General features: G+C 37.6%; 2 protein-coding genes and 1 non-coding gene across 9 annotated transcripts in view; all 3 read left to right on the top strand.

Moving 5' to 3' along the window:
• Positions 1-2,425, top strand: part of KRIT1 (KRIT1 ankyrin repeat containing) — a 34,512-nt gene extending 32,087 nt beyond the window's left edge. For all 7 annotated transcript variants that reach the window (XM_070424234.1, XM_070424233.1, XM_070424235.1 and 4 more), the window contains 2 exons: positions 1,153-1,269; positions 1,759-2,425. In XM_070424234.1, coding sequence (XP_070280335.1) covers positions 1,153-1,269; positions 1,759-1,827 — 186 coding nt within the window. In that variant the 3' untranslated portion in view covers positions 1,828-2,425. The remainder of the gene's footprint in view (positions 1-1,152; positions 1,270-1,758) is intronic.
• A 3,798-nt stretch (positions 2,426-6,223) lies between these two features.
• LOC139017178 (U6 spliceosomal RNA) lies at positions 6,224-6,331 on the top strand. The gene has a single exon (XR_011472829.1). It is a non-coding gene; the product is annotated as a U6 spliceosomal RNA (small nuclear RNA).
• Positions 6,332-8,733: 2,402 nt separating this feature from the next.
• LRRD1 (leucine rich repeats and death domain containing 1) lies at positions 8,734-25,926 on the top strand. Its single transcript, XM_070423532.1, is given in 9 exon segments — positions 8,734-8,859; positions 9,061-9,156; positions 12,694-12,918; positions 18,827-18,928; positions 18,930-20,771; positions 21,159-21,357; positions 22,867-23,028; positions 24,532-24,649; positions 25,746-25,926. Coding segments are annotated over 9 exon segments (3,051 nt in total).
• Positions 25,927-26,541: the final 615 nt, after the last annotated feature.

Raw genomic sequence — 26,541 nt, 5'->3', positions numbered from 1 at the left:
AAGCTAATAAAAATCATCACTGCCCTGACCAGTTTGGCTCAGTGGATAGAGCATTGGCCTGCAGACTCAAGGGTCCCAGATTCGATTCTGGTCAAAGGCATGTACCTTGGTTGTGGGCACATCCCCAGTAGGGGGTGTGCAGGAGGCAGCTGACTGATGTTTCTCTCTCATCGATGTTTCTAACTCTCTATCCCTCTCCCTTCCTCTCTGTAAAAAATCAAATATATATATATATATATGTAAATATATAAAAGATGACACATAAAGCTCTTGTCCAGTGACCAGACTTACCTGTCACCATTCTGCTTTTGCAGAAAGTAAATACTTTCTTGAAAGTCACTGATATAATGGGCATCTTTTTTATTCCTCAGCTTTAACTGAGATGTAATGAAATATAACATTGTGTAAGTTTAAGGTGTGTACAACATGTTGATTTGATACACATATATTGTGAAATGATTACCACCATAGCATTGGCTAACACCTCCATCACATCATATAATTATCATTTCTTTTTTTGTGGTGAGAACATTTAAGATCATTTAGCAACTTTCAAGTGTATAGTACAGCATTATTTACTCTATTCACCATGCTGTACATTAGAACTTAATCATCTTTTAACTGAAAGTGTGTACTCTGTGACAAACATCCCTTGGATTTCTCCCACTTGCCAGCCCCTGGTAACTACTATTTTATTACCTGTTTCTATGAGTTTGGCTTTTTTAGATTCCACATACAAGTGATATCATATAGTATTTGTCTTTCTCTATCTGACTTATTTCACTTAATGTCATGTCCTCAAGGTCTATTCATGTGGTCGCAGATGACAGGATTTCCTTATTTCTCATGGCTGAATGATATGCTTGGGTGTGTGTGCATGTGTGCATGCACATGTACACACATACATACCATAGAATGGGCATCTTTAAAAATTGTTGTCAGTTTGATAATAAAAAAATGTGTCATTGCTTGAGGCAGTATCCTGAGAGCCTACTATATATGTAGCTCTGTACTGCAGGTTGTTTGAAGTTAGTGTGGTGCTTTCTTTGAATAAGTTTTATTCTGACATTAGACATGACTAGATAAGTGTAGATAGTAAAAGATTGGTGCTTTTAATATATTTCAATACAACAATTTTTCATTATGTTGTAGGCTTTACTCATCAGTCTTAAGTATGGCTGTTTTATGTGGCAATTGGGAGATGCTGGTACATGTTTTCAGATCCATAGTATGGAAAATAAAATGAGCTTTATAGTACATACAAAACAGGTAAGTACTCATCAATTATTCTAGACTTCTAATAATGAGCTATTATATTGGTAAAATTATTTTTTATAAAAGAACAATCTGTTTTACTCCAAGGAAAACTGCTAATATGTAATGAAATGAAAACATTTAAGGGGGAAAAGCATGCCTTTCCTAAGCAAACAAAGTCAGAAATGTATCTGAATAATTTATTTCAGTCTTATAACATAAAACTCTCTTTTCTGCCATTATAAAAAATTCTGGTCAGCATTGCCTATCTCTTCTATCAGCTGGTCCTTCCCTGTCTTGACCAGTATCCTATCTGAGCCACCAGTTGAATCCAGCAGGTCATTTTTTAAATCCCTTCAAAAGCCTGAGTAAATACTCTATTCTTGACAGCCTGTATCCTGATAAGAAAGTTCCTATACAATAGCTGGAGAACTGCCCACTGCCATGTATGTCATTTACTCATCTAACATGCTTCATATTTATTGTCAACATTTTACTTTGTAGGCTGGCCTCGTGGTGAAACTGTTAATGAAGCTAAATGGACAGTTGATGCCTACCGAAAGAAATTCTTGAGAGGAAAGCAACTGATACTTAAGCCACCACATTTTGTGATACAAACTTTTTTCCATGAAAGATTTCTTAAACTATTATTTTTAACAAGGCATTATGTCTCTTGTAATATATATGTATACTATTATGTTGTACAGAATCTGTACTTATGTTTGGTGTGTAATATACCAATTACTTTTATATAATATCCTCATAAACTATTCTAATTTTTCAGAGAAACGCACGAAAGAGTAGAGGTTGATAGCCTGGATAATGTTAGACAAAATAGCAATCTTTATAAAAAGTTATTTTTGGTAAATGGTAAAGAATTTAGAAGAAATGTGATGAAATTAAAATACATATAGCTTTGCTATAACTTTGTGTGTCATTTCAAAACATACTTTAATGTCAACATGATTTTAATAAAGAAATGTATTTTCTATTTAAGCCATAATAACACTTATTTAAAACATTTTTCTGCCCTAGCTGATTTGGCTCAGTGGATAGAGCATTGGCCTGCGGACTGAAAGGTCCCAGGTTTGATTCCAGGGAGTCGTCTGTTTATTTTTAATGATGCTCTATCTGAACCTTATTAAAATTAGGATTATGTTGTTAAGTTTAATGATAAAGCCTGATTTAATTCTGTGCTAAGCACTTTTGATTCTAGATAGACAATTCCTTCGTTCAATTTCATCCATTCCAGTGGCCTCAGCTGTTACTAAGAGCCCTGTTGACTCCCAAATCTAAAACTTTAGCCTCAACCTCTCTCTGAACTCCAGATCTTAGTTTCCAATTTCCTGCTATTCTAACTCCACTTAAATGACCTACACAAGGACCTTTAGTTTCATCATAGCTGGAAACAGAATTGTTTCGTCTACTTGCTCCATCCTATACTTGTATTGTGTAATTGGTTAATGGCATTATCAAATTTCATCCAGTTACTTAGCCTGGCAATCTTGGAGTGGTCTTCAACTTTTCCCTCTTTAATCACCCTACACATTCTATTTATCAAATTCTGTTCAATGTCATGTCAGTCCTTTCCCATTCCTTCCTCCCTGTTTGCACAGTAACCATCCTAGTTAAAGTCTTCACCATCTATTCCAACGCTCCTTGTAGCTTCCTCCTCTGACTCATGCTCACCCTCTCACCTATCTGTCACACTGGTGCCAACCTAACCTTTCTCATCCATCTGATTATTTCATTACCCTTTGAAAACCCTCTTCACTACATGTTGAATTAAACTTCAGTTCCTTAGTGATGAGTACAGGGCCCTTAATACTCTGTCACACACCTGCCTATCCAGATTAATATCCAACCGCTTCATACTCATCCTGTGCTCCCTCCTACCCAGTGTTTTCTAACCCTGGCTCTGCAGTCACATGGGGAATTTGAATACTTTATGACTTAATTTTAGGGTGGGGCCCAAGCATTTCTGTTTTTAAAGTATCCCATGGGAATTTGATACACAGCTTAAGGTTTAGAACTACTGTTATAACCAGTTTTAACTAGGAGATAGTTGCATGCCTTTTCTTTCATAGTGTGGGGTGAAGATGCAATGATATTACATTAAACAACTCCCTGCTCCATAGACTATAGTGTACCTTCCTGGAGTTATAGTTTACCTTCCCTATAGAGAAGGGAAAAGACGACTATTAGAGAGGCATGGCTGTGAAAGGCTTAAAAGTATATAACATTAGAAAATCAATTTTAAAAATTAGTATTAAGATAAAAACAATTCATTACCTGTTCAACTATAACAAGCCAGAAATAAGTAAGGGGGGGATGCAAATAGCTTTTAATAAGGGACTAGGAGCCCTAGTCGGTTTTGGCTCAGTGGATAGAGCATCAGCCTGTGGAATAAAGGGTTCCAGGTTTGATTCTGACCAAGGGCACATTCCTGGGTGTGGGCTCAATCCCCAGTAGGGGGCGTGCAGGAGGCAGCTGATCAATGATTCTCATCATTGATGTTTCTATCTCTCCCTTTCCCTTTCTCTCTGAAATCAATAAAGAAATATATATTTTTTAAAAAATAAGTGCCTAAGATTGGTCAGGCATTATATGTGCACCAAGGATAAAAGATACCATTTTCCTTCTCATCATTCTTTCAATAAATTTGAGTGCCTTTTATGTGCTAACGATCCAGTATTAAGGAAAACAAAGTCATTGCCTTCAGCGAGCAAAGTTTAATGAGGGAGATAAGTACTCATGGAAATGTATATGTATAAACTCTAATAAGTGTGATGAAATAAAAATTAAATGTACTGGCTAACCATAAAAAAAGAAACAGTCTAGTCCTAGAAATCAAGAGAGGCTTCCCCTAGTAAAGTGGTTCTCAACCTGTGGGTCGCGACCCCTTTGGGGGTCAAACGACCCTTTCACAGGGGTCACCTAAGACCATCGGAAAACATATATAATTACATATTGTTTTTGTGATTAATCACTGTGCTTTAATTATGTTCAATTTGTAACAATGAAAATACATCCTGCATATCAGATATTTACATTACGATACATAACAGTAGCAAAATTACAGTTATGAAGAGGCAACGAAAATAATTTTATGGTTGGGGGTCACCACAACATGAGGAACTGTATTAAAGGGTCGCAGCATTGGGAAGGTTGAGAACCACTGCCCTAGTACATGCTGCTTGAGCTGGCAGCTGAGGGGCCAGCAGGAATGAATGGTATGAAAGACAACAGGGAAGAGAAATGAAGGGAGGTATTTTGACACCAATGCCCCTCCTAGAGAATTGATGAGGGGAATTACAATTTTCTCAATTTAGCAAAGAAGTGAATTTAAATTTTTATCCAAATCACAAGTGAATTTCCATTGTAGAAATAAAACCAGAACAATTAACTGCTCACGATAAATGTATTAGAAAAACTCACTGAAAAATCACATCTCGTGATTAAAAGTTGCCAAAATTGACCCTAAAAATGTAGACCTGATAGAAATATTTAACAAAGTAAAACTGCCTATCGTTCTTGACCAAATTTAATAGAATTACATCAATTAAATTTAGATTTTAATTTGATCCTGAGTAACTCAATGGCAAAAGCTGTAATTGGAAGAATTTAATATGTGTAAAAAACTGATAGATGAATCAATTCCTTGCTTTGCAATTTACATAGGAAAAAACAATGAGAATGATTTCTGTACAATAAAAATGGAAAAATATATATGTTGTTTTGCTGTACTATATAGAAATCTTATCAAGAAATTAAATTGGTTTGAATTCCTTTAAAAAATGCTTTCTCAACAAAAATCCATTTGTGATGGTATGATTCTCATTTTAACATTTGTACACATAAAGTCAGAATGTCTCTAGGGTCATATCTGGTATCTGGAGAAGCAGGGGTAGACAGACTAAACAAGCCCTAGACCAAAAGAGGGATAAGCTCTGGGGATTCTTAGAGACCCAAGTGCTTGAGGCAAAGAAATAACTGTCAGACATCTTAAGGTGTGGGTGAGGAAAGTAATGTCTATACATTGTGCTAATTTCTATGACAGAAGGACATGCTGGTTGTTCAGGATTCATTGCGAGGGCACCAACACCGGGTGGGAAATTAGGGACTTACTTCCCCACCAGTTAAATACTAATCATAATTAATACTCTAAACAGTGCTTACTCTGTGCCTGGCACTGTGTGAAGCCCTTGTAGATACATTACTTCATTTAGTCCTCACAACAATCACCATGAGGCTAATACTATTATTCCCACAGTACAGATGAAACAGTTACTTGCCAAAGAGAACATAGCTAATAATTGAGCTGAGTAGAGCTGAGATTCATATCTAGGCCTGACTCAAGAATAAAAGTCAGAGAAAGATAAATATCACATGATCTCAACTCATTTTGAACAACATAAACTGATGAACAAAAACAGGTCCAGAGACAAAGAAGCATCAATCAGACCGTCAACCCTCAGAGTGAAGGTAGGGGAGGGTGGGGGTAAGGGGGAGAGATCAAGCAAAGGACTTGTAGGCATGCATATAAACCTAACCAATGGACACAGACAACAGGGGGGTGAGGGCATGAGTGGGGGTTGGGGGGCAATGGGGGGAAAAGGACACATATGTAATACCTTAATCAATAAAGAAAAAAATAAAAAAAAGAATATAAGTGAATCAGAAACATGATGTGTGATTGTAATGAAAGAATAAGATATTTGTTTTTATCTTTTAAAAAAGCTAAGGAACCAAAATTTCTCACACAGTGATGCGAATCTTTTCATTTTCTTGTATAACTTTGACTACCACTGTGTGTGGAGAGGTTGTTACTCAAGGTAAAAGCAGTAAGTGGTAGAGTCAAAATTCAAAATCTGGGAGTTTGACTTCTGAATTCAGACATTAGTCAGATAAAGGAGAGCTAACTGGAAAGGTGTTTTGTTTAAAACATACACATACAAAAACAAAACAAGTGCTCACTTTGGCAGCACATGTACTAAAATTGGAACGATACAGAGAAGATTAGCATAGCCCTTGCGCAAAGGATGACACACAAATTCGGGAAGCATTCCATATTTAAACAAAAGAAAATGGAAAAAAAAAAAACCACCCACAAATCTTAAAGGGTGTTATATTCCCTGCTAATGAAAAGCCATTGGAGCCTTTTGGGACTGGATTACCTCAGATTTGTGTGTTAAGATCATCCTGAGCCAGTGAACAGAAGGGGTCTGAGTAGGAAGGTATAATAACACAATGGGAAGAAATAGATTGTTTGGACAAAATCCAGTGACCTTTGGATATGAACGATAAGGAAGAGGTAAGAGTTACAAGTAATTCCCCTCTTTCTGTCCTGGGCAACTAGGAAAATGGCACCGTACACTACCTAAGATAGGGAATGGATGAGAGGATTTGAAGTAAGTGTGGCGTTCAGGTGAAGATGTCTCAGGCTTGTGCTCAGAACACTGCAGGAAATGACCCTTAAAGCTCCAGGAACTGATTTAAAGCCACACAAGAGGAGAGCAGAGTGAGAAGCAAGCCAAAGAATGCCAGCCAGCATTTGTGAAATGGGCAGAGGTGAAGCAGTCCACCTCATCTTGTTAGGCAAGTGATATCAGTATGGAAAAGAAATAGCTCGGCCTCATCCTGTGTACTGTGTATTCAATACATTTCATATGGCAAAAATTACAGTAAAAGATCTTTAATATCACTAGAGAAAAACAGACTAGTTTATTTTAGTGGCAGAGAGCACATTCATTTATGAGAGATAGGTGCTTAAAATACCTTTTAAATGTGCAAAACAAAAGAATGGAAATTTAGAGCAATTGAACTCATACATGGCTAGTAGTAATGCAAAATGGAACAACCACTTTGGAAAACAGTTTGGTAATTTCTTATAAGTTAAATATACAGCCACTATAGAATCCAGTTATTCTACTCCTAGGTATTTATCCAAAAGACAAAAACTTATAATCACACAAAAACCTATATGCAACCCAAATACCTTTCCCACACCCAAATACCCTTCAATGGGTGAGTGAATACACAAACTCAGGTACAATTATACAATGGAATTCTACTCAGCAACAAAGAAGTATCAACTATTCATGAACAATATGAATAAATTTCAAATACATTATACTAACTGAAAGAAGCCAGGCTCAAAAGGTTACATACCAGAGCATTTGATGCCTTCCATTTGGATGGCATTCTAGAAATGGCAAAGCTATGAAGTCAGAAATCAAGTAGTGGTAATGCCAGGTTAAGGATGGGAGTGAGGGGCTGTGGGAATGAATACAAAGGGGCAGCATGAAGAAATTTAGGAGAGTAAAAGAACTGTTCTGTATCCTGATTTTGATTGACAAATAGTATATTTGTTAAATCTCACAAAACTGTGCATCAAAAAGGGAACATTTTTTATTGTACATAAATTTAAGTACATTTAAGAAAAGAATCACAATTTGCTATGGGTGTTAAAAAACTTCCCTAACGTGGTAAAGGAAAAAGTCACACAAGTTCAGGAGGCACAAAGAACCCCAAACAAGAACAACCCAAACAGATCCATGACCAGACACATCATAATTAAAATGCCAAAAATTAAAGACAAAGAGAGAATCTTAAAGGCTAGGGCCAAGGCAATTGTTTTTTAAAACAAGCCTCTCCCAGAGCATACCAAATGCTTCACTTGCTACAGAATCATGTAATTATGCCATCAACTTAATTATATGAGCAAATAACAGAAGTATCCCAAACCAGTAATTAGCACATCATTTGTTGACTTTTGGAATATGCTATATGATGTTTTAATAACATGCCTTCTGAATTGTATTTAATAGATGCTGATAATATTTTTTTGTGTTTACTGATTGTATACCAGTAGGGCAGTGAAAGGGAATGAACATAAAATAAGTCATCTGCAGATAGAAAAACAGACGAACAATTTTTATTAAAGTCAAATGTGTGCCATATTCTCTTTCTTGATTGTTTGCTTTCAATTAATATTGAATTTTGTTTTTGTACACATAACCACTAGGAAGAAAAGCCAGTCTAGATTTTTTTATTTATTTCAGCCATTTCATTGACAAATAATTAAATGTATATATAGTTAAAAGTTGGATCTTGTGGAGAGCAACTATGACGTTTGGACAGATTCAAGCCTCGGACTAGTAAGAGGGCACGGTTCTCTCGTGGCAAAGCCATGTGAAGGTCCCAGCTTGGAGCACAAAGCCTCCCAGCACAATTACAGCCAAAGGCTATGGTTGTAAGCTTGACCTTATGGTCCAAACCTGTGGTCCCATGTAGCTGAGTGATGTAGGCTGAGGCAAGTGCTGCCAAAACAAAGCTTGATAGAGTTCTCAGGTGCATGTAAAAGGGTGTCCCAAAATTCACGCAAGAAGTAATTTTGATAAAAAACACAGGTTTATAATTAAAAATTGTAATAAAGTATACAGTATAGGGTTATGTATGGAATAGCATATCGGGTAAATGGCCTCCACGGCTTTGCTGGCACATACGCACTCTTTTGTTGAAATTTTCCATGACCGAAATGCAGCTGCTCAAGCAATAACAGTTAATGGTGCTCGCTATCGAGACATGATAATCCAGTTTTTTGTGCCTAAATTGCAAGATATGGATGTGGACGACATGTGGTTTCAACAAGACGGTGCCACATGCCATACAGCCCAAGAAACAATTCAATTACTGCATGAGTCATTTCCTGGTCGTGTAATTTCCTGTTTTGGTGATCAGAATTGGCTGCCCAGATCATGCGATTTAATGCCGTTAGACTTTTTTCTTTGGGGTTTTTTGAAGTCTAAGGTTTATGCCAACAAGCCCATGACCACCTACACCTTGAAGGAGGAAATTGAGCGCTGTATCAACGAAATTCAGCCACATTTATGCAAAATGGTCATAGAAAATTTCAACAAAAGATTGCATATGTGCCAGCAAAGCCGTGGAGGCCATTTACCTGATATGCTATTCCATACATAACCCTATACTGTATACTTTGTGAATCAATAAAAAATTTACAAGTTTTAATTATAAACCTGTATTTTCTATCAAAATTACTTCTTGCGTGAATTTTGGGACACCCTTTAATTAAGTAGATTTGAAACTCGGGAGAACATTGTAAACATCTTGACCACGCCCTTGCTTTGCCTCGTGGGATCTGACTATAAAATAAAGACTTGGCTTACAGACTGTGGCACTGTCTCTCCCTCCAAGAGCAACGTCCCACCTAGCCCCAGCTTTATTCTCTTGTCTGTCTTCTTTAATCCTTCACTGCCCGCCACCCCCCCCACTCCCCCACCCCCACCCCCACCCCTCAGGTTCACTTCTGGCTGTGCTGAGCATGGCACAGGATCTTAATTAGTTTTATTTGTTGCCTTACTTGTTATTTACTATGCAAAAATATATGGATGTTCACAGACCACATATTATTTTATGTTGTATAACAATTTAAACACAGGATTTTACTAAGTGCTATAAAGTTAATAACCATTTCTCCTCTTTCTTAATCATAATCAGTCATGAAATAAATGGTAAGATATTTCACATTTACATTATTGTATAAATGAGGAAAGATACAGCAAAGAAAATTTCCAAGATGGATCAGATAAACACTAGTAATAGGAGTTACCAGGACAAAATGTTTTGGGAAGTTATTTTCAAGTTAAGAATAAAATTTTAGCCCAGCCAGTGTGGCTCAGTAGTTGAAAGTCAACCTAGGAACCAGGAGGTCCTGGTTCGATTCCTGGTCAGTCCACATGCATGGGTTGCAAGTCTTGATCCCCAGGTAGCTGATCAATGATTCTCTCTCATCATTGATGTTTCTATCTTTCTCCCCCTCTCCCTTCCTCTCTGAAAGCAATAAAAATATTTTTTAAAATATCTTTTCAAAGAATAAAATTTGAAACAATTCTTAGTTAAGGAAAATCCCAATCTACTTTTAGCTAATATGGAGTTTAAATCACAAATCAGAAACTTAGTATTTAAACTTCCTAAAAGAAAAAAAGGGGGGGGGGGTACCAAAACTATCTAAACTATGAGAAAATAAATTTGTTATTCAAGAAAACTACCTATATTCCAAAGACCAATTGTAATATAAATTTCCATGTTAACATTAAGAAGCTTTTTCTCCCTCTACCTTATACTGAGTAAAGAAGGTAAATATACTAATAAACAGTATCTTTTAATGCCCTCAACCTCCCCCATCCCCAAATAGACTTGTGGGACACCAGCAAATTATCTTCATTTCCAGCAATATGGTATTGGCAAAAAACTAGACACATAGATCAATGGAACAGAATAGACTTCCCAGAAATAAACCTACACAGATATGGTCAATTAAGTTATGACAAAGGAGCCAAGAATATACAATAGGGAAAGATAGTGTCTTCAATCAATGCTATTGGGAAAACTGGACAGCACATGCAAAAGAATGGACAGCTATCTAACATCATACACAAAAAAGACTTGAAGGTAAGACTTGAATCCCTAAAAATCCTAAATGAAAACATAGGGGGTAAGTTCCTTAACATCCACCTTGGTGATGATCTTTTGGATTTGACACCAAAAGCAAAAAAATAAAAAAGTGGGTGTTCATCCAACTAAAAAGCTTCTTCACAGCAAAGGAAACCATCAAGAAAATGAAAAGGCAAGCCCAACAACTTACTGAATGGGAGAAAATATTTGCAAATCTGATAAGAAGTTAATATCCAAAATATATGAAGACCTCATACAACTCAATAGGATAAAAATCTGATTTTAATAAATGGGCAGAGCATCTGAATAGACATTTTTTTCAAAGACATACAGATGGCTAACAGGTACATGGGAAAAGTGCTCAACATTACTAATTAGGGATATGCAAATCAAAACCACAACAATATATCTCCTTACACCTGTTAGAATGGCTATCATCAAAGTCAAGAAATAACAACTGATGAGAATGTGGAGAAAAGGTAACCCTCATGCACTGTTGGTGGGAATGTAAATTGGTGCAGCCACTAGGGAAAATAGTATGATGTTCCTCAAATAATTACAAATAAAATTACCATATGATCCAGCTATTTCACTTTTGGGTATTTATCTGAAGGAAACAAAAACACTATCTTGAAAAGTAATATGAATATATATGTTTATTGCAGCATTATTTACAATGCCAAAACAGAAAAACCTAAGTATCCATAGATAGACAAGTGGCTTTAAAACTCTCACACACACAAATATTATTCGGCCATAAAAATGAAATCTGGACATAGAGGATCTCAAGGGCATTATGTTAAGTGAAATAAGTAAACCAGAAAGACAAATACCATATGATCTCATATGTGGAACCTAAACAAAACAAACAAAAAACCTAAGCTCACAGATACACAGAACAGATCAGTGGTTGCCAGAGGCAAAGGCTTTAGGGCCCTAACCCGTTTGGTTCAGTGGATAGAGCATCAGCCTGCGGACTGAAGGGTCCCAGGTTCAATTCTGGTCAAGGGCACATGCCTGCCTTGTGGGCTTGATCCCCAGTGGGGGACGTGCAGGAGGCAGCCAATCAATGATTCTCTCTCATTATTGATTGCTTTTCATAAATTCTAGAAAGTTGATTGCATTCAGTATTCAACTTTAAATTCCAAATTGGAATTTGGTGGTGATGGAAGAGGCTGGGAGGTCCATACACTGAAACAATTTGATAACAGCTGCAAGGCTATGGAAAAGGGCTGGGAAATGTGGTGGGCCAACCACCTGCTAGTCAGGAAAGCTGTGACTTTTCACCAAGGCAGCAGTGACCAGGCAAGGGTAGAATGCCTTACTCTGCAGACAAGAGCCCCTGCAAATGAATGGTGAGCCTTTGACATGAGTCTATAGTTAGTAACACATTGGAGGTTAAACTACCACTCTAAGGACATCTTAAACATAACTTTGAAATACAGATGTGATTGTGTTCATCAAAAGATATAAATGGCCTTAGCTGGTTTGGCTCAGTGGATAGAGCTTTGGCGTGTGGACTGGTCCTGGTTGGATTCCAGTCAGGGGCACATGCCCAGGTTGCGGGCTCGATCCCCAATAGGGGGCGTGTGGGAGGCAGTCAACCAATTATTCTCATCATTGATGTTTCTATTCCTCTCTCCCTCTCCCTTCCTCTCTGAAATCAATAAAAATATTTTTTAAAAAAGATATAAATGAATTCGTGTCAATTTCAGAATATTTCATTCATGGTAAAACTCACTGGCGTATTCAGTTTTGCTATATTTTAGACATTTATAAACCAAGCACGGTCCTTTTTAAGTTTTCTATTTCCCTTTTCTGAAAGCTCTATATATCTTGTTCTTCTATTACATCCTTATATTGTACAAATTCTTCCTGTTTTTCTGATGAATACGGTGTTTTGTTTATATTGGCTAGGACTACATTAGTCTTGTAACTTGACTGGTCCTGCTTATTTAGATGATGGGAGAAGGGAGGCCCACAGGTCACTCCAGGGACTTTCTCAAAGCTCAGCAGCCTCTGCTGCCCACACGCACTCCCCATACTCCTCCTGGTAACCTCAAGGACAGACCCGCCTCCAAATCTCCAAATCAGCGTGGTCTCGGGGACCCCTTTAAACAGCGGCACAGTCACCGCCTGTCCCAGAGGAGCGTGCTATTCTTGGGCTCCGTTTGCTCGCCTTCAGTTGGTTCATGATTGGGGAGCCTGGCCGGGCCTGAAGCATGGCCTGGGGGTAACCGAGACAAAAAGTGGTTGGCTCCAGGAGCCGTGCGTCCCTCACGTCACGAAGTGGCATTTTCACGGTGCCTGTATCCATAGACGCCAAGCCAGTCAGGACCCAGGCCCGCCTTCTCTACCCAGCTCGCTGGGCTCGCGCGTCGCTGCTGGAGAGTTGAACACAGGACCTGGCCTGCCGCGCAAAGTTCCAGTGTGACCTGGGGCCAGCGCACAAAAGCGCAGGGGCGCGGCCCAGCCCAGACGCGGGACACTCCCCGCGTGCCCAGGCCGCCTCAGTGCCTGGCTGCAGGCGCCGGGGGAATCTCCAGGTGGTGCGAAGTGCTGTGACTTACTTCAACGACCGTCTCATCCAAACGCAGGTTTTCTCCTCCTCCCTCCCCGCCCGCCGCGTCACCAGCAGCTCTGCATGTCCTCCCTCTCTTGCATGCCCCAGGGATACCCACCTCTCACGTGTGCGCATCTGTCAAACGTTGCTTTAGCTTCTGTAGTGGAGCCTCTCTCTCTTCCCCCACTCCTCGAGGAAACAGTTGGCTCCCTGAATGTCCATGTCTCTCAGATATGTAACAAGTCCATCGCGTCGCTGTTCAACTTTACTAATAAGGGGCGTCCCCCTAAAATGTACACACACTTTGAATGATTATAAAGTCAGTGTTTATTACCATACAGTTCTTTTTCAAAATTTAAAAGAATCTACAGAAATGAATAATTTGTTTTGTCAACCCTGTTTTCAAACTGATGACTGTCCTGGCCCAGGCACTGCTGATAATGCGAGGCAATGGGATCACAAACATCAAGAATCATTTCGTTTGGTGTTTGTGCGCCCTTTTGTATCCCCATAAAAATATCTAGTGTATAAATTTTTTGTTCAAAGCTTAGTCTGGCTTCACCCATTATTTCAAATAAGTTAAACTTGAAAAGGAGTGAAAATTAAGTAAGTTATCAGCTATGAAAGTATATACGTTCTTTGGGGGAGGGGGGAACTCTGTGTCCAAAGAAATGTATGCACACTTTGAATAATTAAAAAGGCAGTGTTTGTACTTCAAATTGACAATGTTTACTTTTACATGACACCTTCAGTACTTGTGAGGATGAGAGTTCTTTTAAAATATATTTTTATTTATTTCAGAGAGGAAGGGAGAGGGAGAGAGGGAGAGAGACATCAATGATGACAAAGAATCATTGATCTGCTGCCTCCTGCACTTCCCCTTCTGGGATCAAGGCCGCAACACTGGCATGTGCCATGAACAGAAATTGAATTGTGACCTCCAGGTTCATAGGTCCACTCAACCACTGAGCCACACTGGTCAGGCAGGATGAGAGTACTTTTAGAATGCTCTTTATCTGTATCAGCCTTAAACATGCCCACATGAAATGGTTAAATAATTGTTGGCACATCTTTCAAAGGGATGCACTGCAGCCATGAAAGATAAGCCTTTCAAATATTTAATTTTGAATCACAAGCTAACTCTGGTGTATATTCTGTGATGATGGAAATGTTTGATATCTGCACTGTTTAATAAGGTCATGAGCACTTGAAATAATAGCTAATAAGGTAGCTATTGAGCACTTGAAATGTGGCTACAATGATTGAGCTAAATTGTAATTTAATTTCATTTAAATTGAAACAGGTGTAACTAGGAGCTACTATATTGGGTAAGGTCTCAATTTTGTAGAAAAAAAAAGAATGTGTATGATATTTAACACCAGTTATCTCTAGGAAGTGGCTATAGGAAACATCATAGTTTTTTTCTCCAGCATCTGTTCTAGCTTTGGGTTGCTCTATCTCCCTGATATCTATCTATCTATCTATCTATCTATCTATCTATCTATCTATCATCTATCCATCCACCTATCTACCTATATAATCTATCTATCCCCCATGTGATTTGGGAGAGGCATATATCACCCCTGTCTCTAGAAGTGAGCCAAGTGGCAATATCTTAAAACAACAGTATTACTCTGGCTCCTGGCTACAGTTATTGGTTCAGGGTTGGGCACATGACCTAATTTGGATTAAGAGAACAGGAGATTTCATCTCTGGCTCAGTTGCTCCTAGAATGCCAATCCAAGTTGGGTGTAGCATTCATGGTCAATCTGTAGGTATCCACACATGGAGACCAGAGAAGCTTGTTTAATAAATTTGGCATTTGAAAAAAAACCAAAACAGCCCTTTTGTTAGACAACAATGACAGACAACAATGCTACTAACTTTATACTTAAAATAATTAAATAATCAATTTTATATCTATTTTACCACTATAAAAAATAAAGCCAAAACAACCCTTTTGCAGAAAAACAACCAAACACCTGGGGATAAAACTCCCATAAACTGTGGTTACCAATCAAGATCACAATTCCATGTATGTCATGCTTACTAAAACCCAAGGGCTAAAAGCCACCTGAAGATGCCATCCCCACAAAAAACAAATATACAATCTGGGCTGCTACAAAAAAGGACAAGGTCGAAACTCTAAGGTCATAAGCCATGGACACTGCCACCCCAGAGCCTTAAATTGTATTTATTTTTCAAAGTATTCAGCCAATGTATCAGATGTTGCAACCTGAGAAGTGTTCAAAGAATAATACTCTTTCTTCCCCTCCCCAATTCTTTATTATGAAATATAATCAGGCAGAAGGGGATCAGATTATCACATTTATTACTGGTAAAAGCAGTTTAGAGCAGTGGTTCTCAACCTGTGAGTCTCGACCCCTTTGGGGGTCAAATGACCCTTTCACAGGGGTCGCCTAAATACATCCTGCATATCAGATATTTACATTAGGATTCATAACAGTAGCAAAATTACAGTTATGAAGTAGAAACGAAAATAATTTTATGGTTGGGGGTCACCACAACATGAGGAACTGTATTAAAGCGTGGTGGCATTAGAAAGTGGCTTTGGTCTGCAGCTAAGTGAACTTGTAATTTATTCACCTCTGAATTGGACATTACTTTGTCATCACACAGATGAACACTCCCTGGTTCCCTCAGCAGGTATGCAAACCTCTATGGAAGACAGCTGACTAAAACACAGCTCTTTGTTGTTGTTGTTGTTTATCCTTGCCCGAGGATATTTTTAGATTGATTTTTAGGGAGAGTAGAAGAGAGAGGGAAAAACAGAGAGAAACATCGATGTGAGAGAAACACATCAATTGGTTGCCTCCTGCACGAGTCCCGACCAGGGTCAGGACCAGGGAGGAGCCTGCAACCAAGGTATGTGCCCTTGACCAGAATAGAACCTGGGACCCTATGGTCTTCAGGCTGATGCTCTATCCACTCAGCCAAACCCACTAGGGCTAGAACACAACTCTTGCAGGCAGGAAGACCCGAAGGAAAGAGCCCAGAAGGAACTGAGATCATCAGTCATCTAAGTCTTTGTAGAGGAGATACTGTGGAGATGAGGCTCAAGGCCAAGGGCATTACACAAATAGAGTTTTGGGAGAGTCCACGGCTAGCGTGGCTTTCGCGGGTTCAAAGACTTGGAGGAAGGGCTGATGCACAAATGATACACAAGGTGAAATATTAATTTTCTGATTACCGGGGGAACCAGAGGACAGCCTAACCATAGAGGTCAAGCTCTCTCCTTTGCTCCTTTCCCAGCTGCTTTTATTAGCTCGAATACACAATTGCCTTTAGGTATGCAAACAGACATATCAATGGTAATGTTTAGTAAACAGTAAGATTGCCAGGTCTTGGGGGAGTTTGCTTTGGGCCATTGAGTTAGCAGCAGGTAATAAAATGTAGATATTCACCCTGTGAGTATCAAAAGGAGTCCTGGTCAGCCTTTTGCCAGACTCCTCACATTTATATCAATTACTGTTGATCTTGGTCTCCAGCAGAATTTCCTCCATATGGGAACATGGAGCCAGGGGAAAGCATTACTTCTCCACTCCTCTCAAGAATTAAAAGAAAACTTGGACAAACCAGTAACTATTAAATCATATTAATAAGATTTTAAAAATCAAATTTTACAGAACCTTCAAGGAACTGATTACCCTTATAATAGATAATTAGAATAATTATTTGGGTATAACTTATGTGGGTATAACCTTAACAGCAAAACTGGACAAGAACAGTACAGAAAAGGAAATATTTCAGCAAAATTACTCATAACCATAGGCATAAAATTCTGAGTTGTTTATTTGTTATTGACTTCAGAGAGGAAGGGAGAGATAGAAACATCAATGATGAGAGAGAATCATTGACCAGCTGCCTCCTGCATACCCCCCACTATTGAGGTAGAAATGATGAAGAGCCCAGCCGGTATGACTCAATGGTTGAGGGTTGATTTATGGGCCTGGAGGTCACCGTTTGATTCTCGGTCAGGCCCAGGTTGCGGGCTTGATCCCCAGTGTGGGGCGTGAAGGAGGCAGCTGATCAGTGATTCTCTCTCATCATTGATGTTTCTATCTCTCTCTACCTCTCCCTTCCTTTCCGAAATCAATAAAAATATATTTAAAAAAGAAAAAAATTATGATAGAGGACATCATTTTCTTGCTTTCAGTATCAAAGGAAAAATTTCACGGTTTCAACACCAAGAGTGATATTTATTATAGATTTTTTTTATGGATGCCCTTTAACGGATTAAGATAATTCCCATCTATTCCTAGTTTCTAAAATCATGAAAAATGTTGCAATTTATCAACTGCTTCGGCATCTGTTGTAATGATCATATGCGTTTTCTCCTTTAATCTCTTAATGTGGCAAATTATGTTAATTTTCTAATGTTAAAATCCAAACTTGCATTTCTGGGACAAATGCAACTTAGTCAGAAAACATTTTCCTTTTTATACACTGCTGGTTTTTATATTAGAACAGTTTTTTAATGCTTAGAATTTTTGCATTTTTTGCCTTGAGTAAATTTGGCCTGTAATTTTTTTTTCATATTGTCCTCATTAGGTTTTGATGTAAAGGTTAGTGTTATTCTCATAAAACAAGTTGAAAAATGTTCCCTCTTTTTCTATTCTCTTAGAGAGTTTGGGAAATATTGAAACCATACCAGTTTAAAGAAAGGATTTAATTTAGGAAGGTGTGTAAACAAGTATTAGAGAACTAAAAAGTTAAGGGGAAACTGCAGTAACACAGTCATAGTAAATCTAGGAAGTAGCTACTATCCTGGTGATAAACATACAAAGGAAAGAAGTTGGGTTATTAAAAACTATGGACTTGGAGAAGGGACCTATGGGAGCTGGGACACACACATCTGAGGACGGGTGCTCTCCAGCTGTGCGGGTACCTCAGGAATCACATAAAAGACTTAGTCTTCAGCCCTTGAAAAGGTTGTTTTACTTCTAGTTTACTGCTACAGAAAGCGATCCCTCTTTCCTTAAGGAATGTTACTTCTATCTATTGGGAATTTGTCACAATGTACTGAATTTGACAGTACGGTAGTGAGAAGACACTTCAGTATCATCTATAAACCTTCGCTGTCCACAATGGGTATGGCACTCTGCATGTGGCATGGGGGTGAGGGGTCCCACTGGCTATCTCTTTTGCCTTCCAAACATTTGTTGAATTATTTCATTTCTTTATCTATCCTTTCTAATTGTTTGAAATCTTTTTTATTCCTTTCTATAATTTTAATGCGATTTCGAGTTTCATGTGATGCATGTAATCAATAAATCATCCTTAACCATTAATCATATGTAAATTAATTTATGTTATAAATATATTGTTTTACATTTATTAAATTACTCATTATACATTACAAAGTGTATTAAAATTAATTTGTAATTTTGACGTTTTCATAACATCTCTTCTTTTAACATCAGCATTTGTTTTCTAGGTTCAAAGGAAAAAATTAAACATCAAAATTAAGACTGAGTTACAACCTTATATTGGTATAAAACATATTAGCAAATAAGATGTTTGGAGACTATTTCAGAAGAAGTAGAGGATATCACTAGTCTATTCAAGAAAGAATCTGAATCAGAGTTGATGGAGAAGCCTGGATTTATTAAAAAAAACATCAGATTTATTAAAGGAAGCTTCTGATGGGAAACCTTCTGACCAGATTTATGAAACACATCCTGCCATGGATACATTTGGTATACAGTATGATACAGCAACATCCTCCTCTGAAAGTAAGCCTAAGAGTAATGAAGAACAAAGGAAAACTTTTTCTAAAACAGTAGTTACCCGGGACAGTTCGCAGTCAACAACCAAAACTTCACAAGGTCCATCATTATCAATAACTGAGATGACTGCTAAATATCAGGCCTCTGCTGACTTCCTATCTCATGAAATATTAGGAAAAATTAGCCCACAACTCTCTGAAGAATATCAAAAAGGACTTAACTTAAAGTCAGGTAACCTTACTATTAACCTCAAGGCCAAGGGTTTACAAGAATTCCCTAAAGGCATTTTAAAAACAAAAGGTGTAAAATATCTATATTTAGACCAGAACAAAATCAAAGGTTTTAAACGAGCAGACTTATATAATCTGCTAGGACTTGAAATTCTATCCTTGCAAGACAACGGGTTATCATCATTTCCAACTGAAATTCAGTTGCTTCGCAATTTAAGGATATTAAATGTCAGTCACAACCAAATTTCACATATTCCTAAAGAAATATCACAGCTTAAGAAAATCAGGCAACTCTTTTTAAATAACAATTACATCGAGAATTTTCCTTCTGGCTTAGAAAGCCTTAGAAACTTGAAAATTTTAAGTTTGGCTAATAATAACTTAAAATATATACCAGATACTTTGTCTAGTTTAAAAAACTTGAGCATTCTCAATTTGGAATACAATCAGTTAACAATATTTCCTAAAGTTTTGTGCTTCCTTTCAAAGTTAATTTCACTAAACCTCACTGGAAACCTGATAAACAGTTTGCCAAAGGAAATTAGGGAGCTTAAAAATTTAGAAAAACTTTTATTGGATCACAATAAACTTACATTTTTGTCGGTGGAAATTTTTCAATTGCTCAAAATGCAAGAACTCCAACTGATTGACAATAAATTAGAAGTTATTTCACACAGAATTGAAAATTTTAGGAAACTTAGGATTCTAATACTTGATAAAAATTTATTGAAAGAAATACCAGAGAATATTTCCCATTGTGTAATGTTAGAATGCCTTAGTCTCAGCGATAATCAATTAACAAAACTTCCTAAGAACATCCACAAGCTTAAAAATTTAAGAAAATTCAATTTAAACAGAAATAACATAGTAAGAATACCCGAAGATATCTCACATCTTAATAATATACTTAGCCTAGGATTGTCAGGAAATATAATCATAGATGTTCCCATTGAAATAAAAAACTGCAAGAAAATAACTAAAGTTGAGTTGAGTTATAATAAAATAATGTACTTTCCAATAGGTTTGTGTGCTTTAGAGTATCTTTATTATTTGATTATTAATGGAAATTATATTTCAGAAATACCTGTGGATATATCTTTCAGTAAACAATTGCTTCACTTAGAGTTGAATGAAAACAAACTCCTCATATTTTCTGAGCACTTATGTTCTCTTATTAATCTTCAATACCTGGATCTTAGTAAAAACCAAATAAGGACAATTCCATCATCTATTTCCAGTATGGCATCACTCCAAGTTCTTATTTTATGCTGTAATAAATTTCAAACTTTCCCCATACAAGTGTGTACTTTAGCAAATTTGCAAGTACTTGATATTTCAGAAAACCAAATACAGAATATCCCTTCAGAGATCTGTAACTTAAAAAGAATTCAGAAATTAAATATCTCAAGCAATCAATTTATATATTTTCCTACTGAACTGTGTCAACTGCAATCACTGAAAGAGCTGAATATGAGTCAGAAAAATGGCAGAAAGGTAAGAAACTGCTATTTTGGGATTTGGGGGAAGGTGGGACTGGGGGCGATCAAAATCTATGATGTAGTATATGTGTATGTGTTTAAATTTAGTTGGACTGTTTTATTTTTAAAGGATAGGCTTTTTATAACCTCAAACATGGCTTACAAATACATTTCTCAACACATCGCTTTATAGGAAAATATTTCCAATCATATAGAATTGGTAGCATGGATCAGTACTTGGATATCACACAGTACGTGGTGGGTTTTAGCAAAGAGTCGCAAGAATTTGTGACATATAAAAATATCTCCTTTTTAAGACAAAAAATAATCCTTCTATTTGATTTTAGAAGTCTTAGTCATAGAAATATTCATTGAAAATATAATTGTTTAATCTTTGTTACAGTTAACAAGACTTCCACAAGAGCTGTCTAAAATGACTCAACTTAAAGGACTTGATATCTCAAATAATGCAATCAGAGAGCTTCCAAGAAATATAGGGGAAATGAGAAGCTTGGTCAGTTTACTTGCATACAACAATCAAATAAGATATCTGCCACCATCTATTCTATCTTTAAAACAACTCCAGAAACTAGACTTGAGTGGTGAGTGTCAAGTATAATCAATAAGTAGAGTATTAGTGTCTAGGTTGCAAATTTTACTAACAAGACAGAATGGCAAACTGATAAGATAATGTATTAAGTGCCCATTGGAAGGAAATAGCTGTTGTAGGTTCAGAAAATGTGAGTAGAACATAAGGCCCAGTTCCTTTCCTGAAACAGGTTATAATCCAGCTGGGGAACTGAATATTTTTTCATTCTGTCCTTCCTGCCTATACCCTTTCTTCCCTTTCTGAACCTGACCTCTTCCCTCCCTGTACACACACACCTACCTATCCAACCTTAGGTCAGTGTTTTCTGTTTTCCTTTCTCTGTTGACTTCCTTGACTCCACTCCTATACTCTATTATATTCTAACTAGAGGCCCAGTGCACGAAATCCATGCACAGGTAGGGTCCCTAGGCCTGGCTGGCAGTCAGGGCCGATCAGGGCCTTCCGGCTGCCGGCCAAGGCCTTCCTTCATTCCGTGCCACCCCCTGGTGGTCATAGCGAGCGATCAAACTCCTGGTCTCCTGGTCGAACTCCCAAGGGGACACTTTGCATATTAGCCTTTTATATATATAGATACCTTACAGTCTTTTATAAAGTAAGTCACTACATTAACAAACAAAAAGTAAATCACTCACTCTAAAGATTTCCCAAAGCACAAAAATACTAGGCTGGCATTTTAAAAAATAACTTACAGGAAATAGTAAGTACCTATGTACCTATTCCCAGGCATAAATAATGTTGATTTTGTGATATTTACTTGAGATATGATATGATGAGGCACTTCACCCCTGTGGTATTATTTCCAAAAACCTATAACCTCAGTCTAATCATGAGAAAATATACCAGATAAACGCAAGTTTGGGAATATTCTACAAAACACCTACCTAGTGCAACTCAAACTGTCAAGGTTATGAAAAACAAGGAAAGACTGAGAAACTGCCACAGACCAGAGGGACTAAGAAGAGCTAACTGTGTGCAGTGTGCTGTCCTGGAATGGATTCTGGAACAGGAAAAGGGTACTGATGGAAAATCTAATGAAATAAAAAAAAAAAGTCCAAAGTTTATTTAATAGTAATGTGCCAATGTTAGTTTCTTAGATTTAGCCAATGTAACACTGTAACATGAGATGATAACATCAGGGGAAACTTAAACTAGCTGAATACACAGGAACTCTCTACAATTTCTCCAAGTTTTCTGTAAACCTGAAAGTATCCCAAATAAAAAAATTTACTTAAAAAAATGACCATCACACCTACTCCATAAGAGAAAAGCCTCCTTTCTCATTTTGCCATCCTCTATGAGAGAAAGGAGCCACTGACGTTTCTACGCTTCCTTCTTTTCGATCCTAGCAAGTGGACAACAGTAAGAACTTATGACTCATGATTTGCCAGCATTTTGAGGGTTCTCGGGTATTTGCCATTGAGACACAGTAGATGCCCTATAGTTATCTCCATAATTTTCTTTTACAGAAAGGTACAATTCAATTATATATTTTTTCTATTAGGAAATAATCTTACAGCTCTGCCTAGTGGTATTCACAACCTTTTCTCACTGAAGGATATAAATTTTGATGGTAACCCTTTGCTGAGACCTCCAATGGAAATCTGTAAAGGAAAACAATTGTATACTATTGCATGCTATCTACAGAGGGCAGAGGAAAGAGATGGTAGGTGACAAGTGAGTGCCTAGCTTATGAGTTATTTCCTAGTATCATTTATAAATTAAAAGATAGTTTGCTTCCCGGTGTGTGTGGCTCAGTGGTTGAATGTCAACCTATGAACCAGGAGGTCATGGTTACATTCCTAATCAGGGCACATTTTGTGGTAACTTTATTTCTGTAAAATAAAGATTTTAGGGGTTTCCAGGATCCATAAATAATTCCTGTTAGGTAACAGTACTTTAGAGAAGTCTGTAAACTTCATGACTGAAACTTCTTCCTGAAATTCGGTTATCCCAAGTTCTTGAGGAAGGATTCATGTGGCTCTAGCCTTGATGGTAAAAGTACAATGGGTAATGGCAACAGATCAAAGTCAGTAAAAACAAGAGAACCCTCTAGCCTTTATCTCCTTTCTTCATGCCCCAGGGGCCTTTGTACTGCAGGCTGGGCGCCCAGAGAGTAAAGAGAATGTCATCATGGGAGATGTATTTATTGTGCAATAACAAAGAACATGGGGTCTCTTCCTAAACATTTTACTTAAAAGATTGGATTTTTGTTTATACCATTAGCATACAATTTAGCTTGAAGGATTAATGGCATGAATAATAAATTAAAAAAACCCACCAGAAAGCATAGAACATATTTGAGATGATTACAGAGGGGTGGGAGATTGCTAGTTCTTAAAAATTTCCAAAGTACCTTAGGGTCAACAACAAAAAGAGTACTGTTCAAATTAGCTAGCTTTTTTTTTTTAAAATAAACTAAGCTCTCCATATCTGTCAACATTCATTAAATAAGGGATTAGAATATAAAATATGCATACATACACCGTATATTTAAAATTTTATTTATTGATTTGAGAGGAAGGGAGAGAGAGAGAGAGAGAGAGAGAGAGAGAGAGAGTTGTTACACAGTTCCATTTATTTATGCATTTTTTTTGGTTGTTGCTTTCTGTATTAATCCTCACCTGAGGATATTTTTTCCATTGATTTTTTTAGCTAGAGTGGAAGGGAGGGGGTAGGAGGAGAGACAGTGAGAAAGACACATTGATTGCCTCTCACACATGTCCTGACTAGGAGCAGGGATGGAACCTGCAACCCAGGTACTTGGTCCTTGACTGGAATTGAACCAGCAACCATTTGGTATGCTGACAGATACTCTAACCACTGAAAAATAGGGGCAAGGGGCATTGGTTGCTTCTTGTATGTGCCCTGACTGAAGATCGAATCCACAACTTTGGTGTATTGGAATGATGCTCTAACCAACAAAGCTAAAGCTACCCAGCCAGGGCCTACACCATATATTATAGATATGAACTTGGCTTCTCAAGATAGTACATAAAGAAGCACATTAAAAAGCCAGTTTGTATATCAGGTCTGCATTTAACTTTCCAATTGACTCAACATATTCATTTGGTAGGAGCCCAGTAGAAACCTAGAAATAATATTAGCTCAAAATACTGTGTGTTTTTCAAAAGTGATGGCCTAAATTTTCTTTTATGTTCAAATGTAGACAAAATCTTAGAGAAGATCTTGAAAATAGTTGCAAACAACATCACTGAAACAAGTTTTCAATTTTTGTGTCAAAAATTAAACCTGGTAACCTCAGAAATAGATACATCTACAAAGAGGTACGTATGAATGACGTGATATAAAGCTTATTTTTATGTTCTGATTCATATTAATACTAGAGACCCAATGCACGGATTTGTCCACAGTGGTGTTCCTCAGCCTGGCCTGTGCCCTCTCGCAATCTGGGATCCCTTGGGGGATGTCAGATCGGGCTGAAACCAGCAGTCCAACATCCCCTGAGGGGTGTAGTAGAACACAAAGGGCAGGTGGCTGAGGAGGAGCCCAAGGCTGGGTGCTGCGCAGCTCCCGCTCATCCTGGCCCTGGCTGTGCCTGCCTCTGTCACCACTTGGTAGTGCTGCTGCGGAGGTGGGAGAGGCTCGCGCTGCTGCAGCCATGCTCATCAGCTGTAAGCCTGGTGCCACCTGCTGGTCAGCTGAGCGGTGCTCCTGCTGTGGGAGTACACTGACCACCAGGGGCCAGCTCCTGCATTGATCGTCTGCCCCCTGGTGGTCAGTGTGCATCATAGCGACTGGTCGTTATGTAATTTTTATATGGAATGGCCATTCTGTTGTTCGGTCACTTAGGCTTTTATATATATAGATTACATGATTGTGAGACATTCATATTAACATGAACTCTAATTTGCTATAGAATGCTCATTTTAGTTTATTGTACTTGAGATCCCTATAGAAATAGGCAGTAGTTAAGAACATGGAATCTGAGGACTGACTGCTTAGCTTTAAATCCCAACCAATTTTGTGACCTTATATAATTCCCTTACCTTTTCTGTGCCTTAGTTTCTTCACTGGTAAAATGGATATACTTAGCTAAGAGAGTTGTCATGAAATCAAGTTACATAGCATGTGGAACTGTAGCAGTAGTATTCTGGTTTATAGTAAATAATCCATAATTATTGTTTTGAAGTCTTGAGTAAATCAGAATTGAATGTTAACTGAATTGATGATTTTCTACAAGGAAGCAAGGGGTGGCATGGGGATAACATTTTTTCTGTTAAATTTTTATATGGACTATCTTTACCAATTAATGTAATCCTCACTTCAATCTGGTAAATTAGTTTTAAAACCTAAACATACAATATTTACGTAGTTTAAAACTATGTTCTTTACATAATTTCTATTTAAAAACTTTTTCAGCACTGTTTTATTAAGCGAGAAAGTCCAGCGAGTACTTGATAGGTGGAAAATGAAAAATAGAAACTTGTCTACTGCTGCTTTAAGAGATCAACTAACTCGGGTGCTAACTATGATAGGAGCATATGAAATTATGGACAAAATAACAGCTTTACAACTTTTTGCAAGCACAATTAAATTCTGAACAGTGTATCCATAATAAAAACTGAAAACTTATGATGCACTTATATAATTAAAACTGGATATAAGAGAATTGCATGTCATTTCTCTTAACACACATTTCTAAGATGATGACAACTTATGTTAAAATAAAATATTAGACACTGTTTTGTGTATTTGTTCTATTGCTCTAGAATCATGATAATGAATTTTAAAAAGAAATAATTCCATTTAAATTCTTTGTTATATAATGCTTTTATGCAACCCCAGACTTATAGGTAATAAGGTCATTAGTAACTTTTATTGGAGTTAGAAAGCAGAGTAGTTTCTTTTTAGTTGGTGGCTTAAAAACTGAAATCAGCCCTAGCTGGTTTGGCTCAGTGGATAGAGCGTCAGCCTGCGGACTGAAGGGTCCCAGGTTCGATTCCGGTCAAGGGCACATGCCCGGGTTGCAGGCTTGATCCCCAGTGGGGGGCGTGCAGGAGGCAGCCAATCAATGATTCTCTCTCATCATTGATGTTTCTATCTCTTTCTCCCTCTTCCTTCCTCTCCGAAATCAATAAAAATAACAAACAAAAAAACTGGAATCAATTGTACTATAGGAATGGGAGAGCTGTTAAACATAAACCAAGTCCTGGGT

Source organism: Myotis yumanensis, unplaced genomic scaffold (genome assembly GCF_028538775.1).
Source record: "Myotis yumanensis isolate MYYU_CA2020_CCGP unplaced genomic scaffold, mMyoYum1.0.hap1 SCAF_9, whole genome shotgun sequence".
Classification (NCBI taxonomy): Eukaryota; Metazoa; Chordata; class Mammalia; order Chiroptera; family Vespertilionidae; genus Myotis; species Myotis yumanensis.
The sequence above is the reverse complement of the archived record's forward strand: the minus strand, read 5'-3'. Positions and strand labels throughout refer to the sequence as shown.